We start from the raw sequence: 9,624 nt of genomic DNA, 5'->3' as shown, positions 1-9,624 counted from the left end.
ATAATAATAATTTTTATTTATATAGCGCCTTTCCAAAACCCAAGGTCAAGGTCAATTGTAAGTAAATATTAAATAGTATTAAATCAAATATAACTAATATAAAAAATATAAATATGATGCAATTAATAACAATAATAATAATAATTTTTATTTATATAGCGCCTTTCCAAAACCCAAGGTCAATTATAAGTAAATATTAAATAGTATTAAATAATAACAAATATCAATAAATATATATTAAGTTTCTTGAGCTATGAAAGAGCAACTTTTGAGCAATAATATTTTACACAAAATAAAAATATATTAAAATTCATTTAAAAACTGAGACTTAATATCTTCTGATTTTTTCATTAAAAGTATCTCCTCTAGAGTTGATATTCAGTCAAAAAGCAAATAAAACACTTCTCATCATATAGACTTTTTTTTAATTTACAGAGAAACAACTCAGATTCACTTAATAAATTATATAAATAATATAAATATATAAATATGATAAATATCAATAAATATTGTATATAATTCATATAATCAATATTATTTTAGAATTAATAAAACAGTGTAAAAATCTACATATATAATGCATAATATCAAAATATTTTTCTTAAAAACTTTCATATTTACTTTCTTTCTGCTCCACAGGTGGGAGATCAGATGAAGTTGCTGCATAACTGCTGGAGTGAGCTGCTTGTGCTGGACTACATCGCCAGACAGTTGCATCATGGGAAAGAGGACAGTGTGCTTCTCATTACTGGACAGGAGGTAACACACACACTCAAAACAGACACAATATAGGCACAAATATACACTTGATTTGTTCATTTCATCTAGTATATGTCTATGCGTGTATCAGGTTGAGCTTGCGTCTTTACTGGCCCAGGCAGGGGTCACTCTGAGCGGGATGATACAGAGAGGTCAGGAGCTGGTGCACCGTCTACAGGAGCTTCAGCTGGACCGCAGAGAAACCGCCTGCCTCAAATACCTCATCCTCTTCAACCCTGGTGAGAATATCAACTTAAACCTCAGTTACACTTCAAAATGGAGAGAATTGACTTAGTTTTGCAAATAGGCCAATTTTAGGGTTTAGTGTTCTTGAATAAAACTAAAGCGTTAAAGGGATAGTTCACCCAAAAATGAAAATTCTGCATTCTACAGTTGGTGGTTGCCATTGACTTCCATAGTATTTTTTTTCCTACTATGGAAGTCAATGGCAACCACCCACTGTTTGATTACCAGCAGTCTTCAAAATATCTTCTTTTATGTTCCACATAAGAAAGCAACTCGTACAGGTTTGGAACGATGTGAGGGTGAGTAAATGACAGAATTTTCATTTTTGGGTGAACTATCCCTTTAATGTGATTATTAAACTTGGGGAAAAATACTGGGAGATATAATTGTCTGCACATATAATGTTAGTCTAGTGTTTTGGTTTGTTTTTGCACTAAATGCATTCATAATTTAGTTCTTGTCTTTTTAACTATTGTTACTTTTGAACTAGTGTTCCATATTTTAATGAGCTTTGATATGATTGGCCGATGTCTTTCCATGTGAACTATTAGGTTTGCATGCACAGGTATATACTCTACAGGTTAAAAGTTTTATTTTAAATTTTTTTTAATTATTACAATTTAAAAGAACTGTTTTCTAATTGAATATATTTTAAAATGTAATTTATTCCTGTGATGCAAAGCTGAATTTTCAGCATCATTACTCCAGTCTTCAGTGTCAGGTGATCCTTCAGAAATCCTTCTAATATGCTGATTTGCTGCTCAAGAATAACTTTACTATTAACATTACTATCAATGTTGCGAACAGTTGCGCTGCTTAATATTTTCCTGAAAACTGAGATGCTTTTTTCAAGGTTCTTTGATGAATAAAATGTTAAAAACAGCATTTATTTCAAATCGAAATCTTTTGTAACATTATAAATGTCTTTGCATTCACTTTTGCTCAGTTTAATGACCTTGATGACTAAAAGAAAAAAAAAAAAGACTGACCCCCAAAACCTTTGAACTGTAGTCTGTGAATGTGCTTTTGTTTGTGACCTTATAACCAAGATGATTTTTGCAGTTTATATTTTCCATAGTAAACTGTAAAACTTTTTATTTCAGAAAACCAAAAAAGTGTCACATTTAATTCAAGACTTTTTATTAACCTTGTGTCAAATCGCCTAAGCATGTGTCTTAGATTGTGTTAGCGTTTCAAATGTTTTGCGATTGGCTGACGGAATGATAACAGTTATGTGCACGCATCATTCGATAGGATGATCATTTTTATTTCAATAATATTTCCCTTAATAAGTTCCGCTAAAGTGTTTTGAGGAGTTTTAGTTCTTAACTAATTCCAGAGGCCAAAACGACTTCTCATTAATGAGGAAGAGGTGTGAAATTTCCTCTCTTTCTGTGTCTGTCTGCCTCTGTTCAGCAGTGCTGCTGCTGCTGATTTAATAGTTTCATATAAAAGACATTTTCATAGGCTCGGCGTCAGCGCCCGTCACCCCGTCCTCTGCGTCTTATTGAGCGTATCTATATGTCCTCCGCTGGGGTTTGACCTAGGCTAATTAACTTCTCAAAAGATGAATATTGCATTGATTTCGAGCCCCGCTAACGAGGACGCACGTGTATCGCGCTATTTGTCGTGAGTGGCAGCATGCTTTGTGTGGCACAGGGCGCGTGGTAACTGGGTAATGGGCTTAATTAAAATGAAAGGCTGCTGAATCGCTCCTGTTTACAAAGGCAGGGATCCAGACCCCGTATCCACTCGCAGACGCACACACGCCATCTATAGCGAGACTCTGGCTCAAAAGAAGTTTAATGGATTGACCCCATATTGGTCCGAGGCCCTCTCTTTCTCAGCTTCAGGAGAAAATGCTCCTTTATTGTTCGCGTTCGCTTAAGTGAGAGCAATTTAGCGCCGACAAAAGCTGCTTTTCTTAATAAGAGTGCCTGAGGGCTGTGTGTGTGTGTGTGTGTGTGTGTGTGTGTGTGTGTGAGTGAGTGTTTGTGTGCATTCAGAAAGTGCTTGAAAACCCATTTTCTACTCATGCGGTCTTTATTGAGACTATGTTGGTGCATCTCTGTGTTATTTTAGTACCGTTGATATACTGTTATAGTTTTTGTTCACATTTTGAATTGGATTATATTTTCATATTTTCTGTTTTCACTTTAGTTTTAGTTAAAGTTTTGATAACTGACTGCTGTTTTTTTTTAAACTTTTATTAGTTTTTGTTTTGTTTAAAAAATATGTATAGTATTTATTAATTTTATTTAGTTTTAGTTAGGCTCTTTTGCTTCAAACTCAAAATGGCAGCTATAGCTGAAAAAAACTAAAATGTTTATTTTTATGTTGATATAGGCTAGTTTTTAATAATGTTTATTTATTAATCATTATTAATAATTTTTGTTATTTTAGTATAGGCCTAAACAAAAAACAGCAATGTTACATTGAAAACGAACTAAAATTGTTATTAGTTTTTAAAAATATGTCTACATAGTATTTATTCATTTTCATTTATTAGTTTTAGTTTTAGTTATTTTAGTACTTCAACTTAAACTAAACAAAAATTAAATATGTTGCATTGGCAACTAGTTGAAATTGTTATTACATATGCCAACATGTATAAAATATATTTTTTATTTATTAGTTTTTGTTTATTTATTATTAAACTAAACCAAAAATCAAAAAAATTTATTTTGCAGCTGATTATTATTATTATTATATATTTTTTATATTCTTATTTTATTATTATTTTTGTCCATTTTAGCTTATTTAGTTTCAGTTATTTTAGTACTTCAACTCAAAATGAAATGAAAATAAGAAATGTTGCCTTGGCAACTAGCTGAAAGAAAGTTGAATTTTTTGTATTTTGTTTTATTTCAGTTAGCATTTTTTAATTAATGTTTTGTGTACAATTTATAAATATGTATATTTTCTTTCTATATTTATATTAGAAGTAATGTAAATGTTTTTATGGTTTTAGTTTTAGTTAATAACCCTGCTGCCCTGCTCTCTCTAACTGCAGATGTGAAGCTGTTGGAAAACCAGCCTTACGTGGAGAGCATGTACGAGCAGGTGAACGCCGCGCTGTTGGAGTACACACTGTGTGCGTATCCGCAATTCCCGGACAGGTTTAGCCAGATTCTGCTGCGCCTTCCTGAGCTCAGAGCACTCAGCACACAAGCTGAAGACTACCTGTGCTACAAACACCTGAGCGGAGAGGTGCCGTGCAACAACCTCCTCATAGAAATGCTGCATGCCAAGAGAACCTGCATCTGACACACACACACACACACACACACAGTCAGTCACACAGTCACACACACACACACACAGTCTCACACACACACACACACACACACACACACACACACACATTTCCAGGCCCGATTCCTTTGCAGATGACACTGTTATTGACTAGATGTTTTGCAGCACACAGAAAACCTCATCAACCATGCCACTGTGTTTCTGAAAGGAAAGAGGGGAGATGTCAGTGTTATTGACTGTGCTGTGGTGATGACGTATTTTTGTAGGCCAAACAAGAAGTCAGCATCACCCTGGTTCCTTTGACAAAAACCCAATACAATTTTTCTATTGGTTTTTGCAGAAAATAAGCTCTGTGATTCTTATACATTTTATTCACAAATGAACAACAGTTTGAAGCCTAAATGCAATCACTTGAAGTAAAAAGCTAAACGCAGTCTATACACAAGCTACATGACTTCAGCTCTTTCAGTCCTTATTTTAAAAAACATTTTCCTTGAAAGTTAGAATACTTTGCAAGAGTGCAGTTACAAACACAGTGAGGCTGTGAAAGCGACTAGTGAGTAGATGAGTTAACTTGCTCGATGTGATGACCTCGAATGTCCTCAACAATTTCTGTAGTCCCATTTAGCAAATAGTTAGCCAGCACCTTTTTCAATCAAAATGGTATTTTATGTTGTAGAATAAAACATGAAAGTATATTGAGCTTGTGTTCAATACAGACTTTATTTCAGGCATTCATGCAGAAGCCCATTTAAAAACCCATTGACTTCAGAACGATGGAACCGAAAATGCTACGTAAAATACTTGTTTCCAGGATTTGGCCTACAAAAATACGTCATCTCTTCAGCACTCTATTTAAAAAAGCAACAGATTGTGCCTTCCCTCTCAACACACACGCACACACCAAGAAGCACTTATTCTTTTTTTAAATCAGTAATCAAAAGATAAGGTGAAGCACAGTCACAGCCAAGAACCGCCCACTTAGGCTACGTTCACACGACAATGATGGTCAAAAACAGAAAAGTTTTTCCTTTGCGTGTTTAAAAAGTTTCACGTATACACGACAACGTTTTCAAAACGATTCGCGTTTACACATATCCGCGAAAACGGCCAAAAACGCTGTATTACGTATGCCAGGCCAGTAGTTGGCGCTGTCACCATGTTAGTAAACAGTACCTGTAGGGAAGTGACGATTATATGTTGTATATGATGCGTCTCCGCTGTTGGTTGTAATATTGGTGAAGTAAATCCACACTTTGCTAAAGAAGCGTTAGCAAACTCTTGAGCAGCAACAACAGTACCATATACTCCGCCATTGTTGTATATGTTTGTTCGCGCTTGCCTTTAAAATTGACACGTACTGCACATGTCTACATACCTAACACGTACTATGCACACGCATGACGTCACCGTTTGCAGATGACACTGTTATTGACTAGATGTTTTGCAGCACACAGAAAACCTCATCAACCATGCCACTGTGTTTCTGAAAGGAAAGAGGGGAGATGTCAGTGTTATTGACTGTGCTGTGGTGATGACGTATTTTTGTAGGCCAAACAAGAAGTCAGCATCACCCTGGTTCCTTTGACAAAAACCCAATACAATTTTTCTATTGGTTTTTGCAGAAAATAAGCTCTGTGATTCTTATACATTTTATTCACAAATGAACAACAGTTTGAAGCCTAAATGCAATCACTTGAAGTAAAAAGCTAAACGCAGTCTATACACAAGCTACATGACTTCAGCTCTTTCAGTCCTTATTTTAAAAAACATTTTCCTTGAAAGTTAGAATACTTTGCAAGAGTGCAGTTACAAACACAGTGAGGCTGTGAAAGCGACTAGTGAGTAGATGAGTTAACTTGCTCGATGTGATGACCTCGAATGTCCTCAACAATTTCTGTAGTCCCATTTAGCAAATAGTTAGCCAGCACCTTTTTCAATCAAAATGGTATTTTATGTTGTAGAATAAAACATGAAAGTATATTGAGCTTGTGTTCAATACAGACTTTATTTCAGGCATTCATCCAGAAGCCCATTTAAAAACCCATTGACTTCAGAACGATGGAACCGAAAATGCTACGTAAAATGCTTGTTTCCAGGATTCGGCCTACAAAAATACGTCATCTCTTCAGCACTCTATTTAAAAAAGCAACAGATTGTGCCTTCCCTCTCAACACACACGCACACACCAAGAAGCACTTATTCTTTTTTTAAATCAGTAATCAAAAGATAAGGTGAAGCACAGTCACAGCCAAGAACCGCCCACTTAGGCTACGTTCACACGACAATGATGGTCAAAAACAGAAAAGTTTTTCCTTTGCGTGTAAATAACTATTCAGATGTGTTTGTGTCTCTATGCGTTCTAATGTGTGAGTGTGTAAGAGAGTGTTTGTGTGTGTGCGACTCTTATGAAATGTCATCTCAATATTAAGCCCCTCTCAAGCTTAGGCCAAGCTGATTATGATATCTCAGCATGTTTCATTTTTGTATAGTGGAGTGTCTGATTGGTCAAGTTCTCTTTCATGTAACATGTTTGTGTTAATGACATTTGTTATGAATGTGCTTAACTGTGTTGTTTCAAATGAATAAATACAAATTATTTAAACCAGATATTAGTTTCCTAGGGCGTGGGTTTGATTTTGGCATTGGTGGGGACATTTAATGGTTTGATCAAAATTATTGCTAGGGATAGTTTAGTGGTCGCTGGATATTGGTATCCCTACTAAATTCTATGCTCTTGAAAATCACAACAAGCGATGTCTGACTTTGGAAACTATAGTTCTCTCCTTAAATACGAAGAAGTCAAGCAACAGATGAATGAGTTATTTCTAATTTCACAAAAAAAGCTTATAGACGCAATTATATGTCAGACATCGAAGTGAGTTGCAGTTTTTGCCACTCTTCTGAGGAAGACATCATTCACTTGTTTTGGCAATGAAGAATTTTGGTCAGATTTTTTTTTTATGTTAATCCAATCTCATTGTGTGTGTGACTTTTCTGTTTTAAAGATGTTTTCTTTGGATTGTTTGACTACTTGAAAGAGAATAGGCTATAGGAAAATATCAGTTAATTTCCTGCTAGCTAAATTTCACATACAAAAATCTGGCTCTAAACCTCTTTTTCTTTATTCAGAGTTGATCTAAACAAGTACATGGAAACTATTCAAAGTTCTGCATCTCTATAATATGTTCATCCTATTCTTATGGTGAAAAAAGGTTAGGCTACTATAGAGTTAAACCATGGTTTTGCTACACTAACCATAGTTTAATCATGGTACTTGTAGTAGGCTAAACTACAAAAAAAAAGTTTTACTGTAATAAAACCATGGTTAACTTCCTTAAGGGATTTGTATTTGTATGTTTTCTTTCTTTTTTCTTTGTTTTCTTTTTATAACTGTAGCGATGCCATAGAAGAACCATTTTTGGTTCCACAAAGAACCATTCAGTCAAAGGTTCTTTAAAGAACCATCTCTTTCTTACCTTTTTGTAATCTGAAGAACCTTCTTTCGCCACAAAGAACCTTTTGTGAAACAGAAAGGTTCTTCAGATGTTGAAGGTTCTTTATGGAACCATTTAGATAAAAAGGTTCTTCTATGGCATCGTGAAGAACCTTTATTTTTAAGAGTGTAGGTATTTCAATAATTACAAACTAAAGCACAAATGAAACGATAAGATGAAATCTAATGATTTCCTCAAGAGAGGCCAGTAAACGAGCTAAGCAACCTTCATTAACATTCCCTTTTTAAGATGGAAAGCGAGAGGGAGAAAGAAAGAAAGAAAGAGGGAAGGCCTCAATCAACACAAAGCACACCCATAATAGCTCTGCCATAAAACCTAGTGAGCTGCCTACATAGACAGCATCATATACGCTTCTTATGAAATGTAATCTCAAGGCAGCACACTTTTGAACAGAGCTCTTTATGCCTGTATTTATCAGACACTGCACACTTAAACACCAGAAGATTGTACGTTTAAAAAGAGCTGAGTGTGTGTGCATATGCTGAGGAAAGGGGAAGTAAATTAGGACTTGCAATTCTGCCTTAACACTAACACTGCTGATCCTGTGAAGCTGAGAGAATCAATGGGCATAAATAACTATTCAGATGTGTTTGTGTCTCTATGCGTTCTAATGTGTGAGTGTGTAAGAGAGTGTTTGTGTGTGTGCGACTCTTATGAAATGTCATCTCAATATTAAGCCCCTCTCAAGCTTAGGCCAAGCTGATTATGATATCTCAGCATGTTTCATTTTTGTATAGTGGAGTGTCTGATTGGTCAAGTTCTCTTTCATGTAACATGTTTGTGTTAATGACATTTGTTATGAATGTGCTTAACTGTGTTGTTTCAAATGAATAAATACAAATTATTTAAACCAGATATTAGTTTCCGGGTTTGATGGTTTGATTTTGGCATTGGTGGGGACATTTAATAGTTTGATCAAAATTATTGCTGCGTTTAGTGGTCGCTGTATCCCTACATCCCTACTAAATTCTATGCTCTTGAAAATCACAACAAGCGATGTCTGACTTTGGAAACTATAGTTCTCTCCTTAAATACGAAGAAGTCAAGCAACAGATGAATGAGTTATTTCTAATTTCACAAAAAAAGCTTATAGACGCAATTATATGTCAGACATCGAAGGGAGTTGCAGTTTTTGCCACTCTTCTGAGGAAGACATCATTCACTTGTTTTGGCAATGAAGAATTTTGGTCAGATTTTTTTTTTATGTTAATCCAATCTCATTGTGTGTGTGACTTTTCTGTTTTAAAGATGTTTTCTTTGGATTGTTTGACTACTTGAAAGAGAATAGGCTATAGAAAATATCAGTTAATTTCCTGCTAGCTAAATTTCACATACAAAAATCTGGCTCTAAACCTCTTTTTCTTTATTCAGAGTTGATCTAAACAAGTACATGGAAACTATTCAAAGTTCTGCATCTCTATAATATGTTCATCCTATTCTTATGGTGAAAAAAGGTTAGGCTACTATAGAGTTAAACCATGGTTTTGCTACACTAACCATAGTTTAATCATGGTACTTGTAGTAGGCTAAACTACAAAAAAAAAGGTTTCTACACTTTTACTGTAATAAAACCATGGTTAACTTCCTTAAGGGATTTGTATTTGTATGTTTTCTTTCTTTTTTCTTTGTTTTCTTTTTATAACTGTACTGCCTTAATGGTTTGATCTTTTGTACTGTTTAAATCATTAAATTAAGATCTGCTCATGTTGCACCGTATTCCATTTTAGACGTTTTTTATAGTTTTACACACAATTATTGCGGCATTAAATTAAGATCTGCTCATGTTGCACCGTATTCCATTTTAGACATTTTTTATAGTTTTACACACAATTATGTTGAGCTTAGG

General features: G+C 34.7%; 1 protein-coding gene across 1 annotated transcript in view; it reads left to right on the top strand.

The window, feature by feature from the left end:
- The window catches only part of LOC107585456 (nuclear receptor subfamily 5 group A member 2-like), a 17,814-nt gene extending 13,512 nt beyond the window's left edge, over window positions 1-4,302 (top strand). The window contains exons 4-6 of the mRNA XM_016272475.1: window positions 640-759; window positions 851-998; window positions 4,019-4,302. Coding sequence (XP_016127961.1) covers window positions 640-759; window positions 851-998; window positions 4,019-4,272 — 522 coding nt within the window. The 3' untranslated portion in view covers window positions 4,273-4,302. The remainder of the gene's footprint in view (window positions 1-639; window positions 760-850; window positions 999-4,018) is intronic.
- Window positions 4,303-9,624: the final 5,322 nt, after the last annotated feature.

The sequence above is a fragment of the Sinocyclocheilus grahami genome, unplaced genomic scaffold, assembly GCF_001515645.1.
Source record: "Sinocyclocheilus grahami isolate Dianchi unplaced genomic scaffold, SAMN03320097.WGS_v1.1 scaffold70.1, whole genome shotgun sequence".
Lineage (NCBI taxonomy): Eukaryota > Metazoa > Chordata > Actinopteri > Cypriniformes > Cyprinidae > Sinocyclocheilus > Sinocyclocheilus grahami.
The sequence above is the reverse complement of the archived record's forward strand: the minus strand, read 5'-3'. Positions and strand labels throughout refer to the sequence as shown.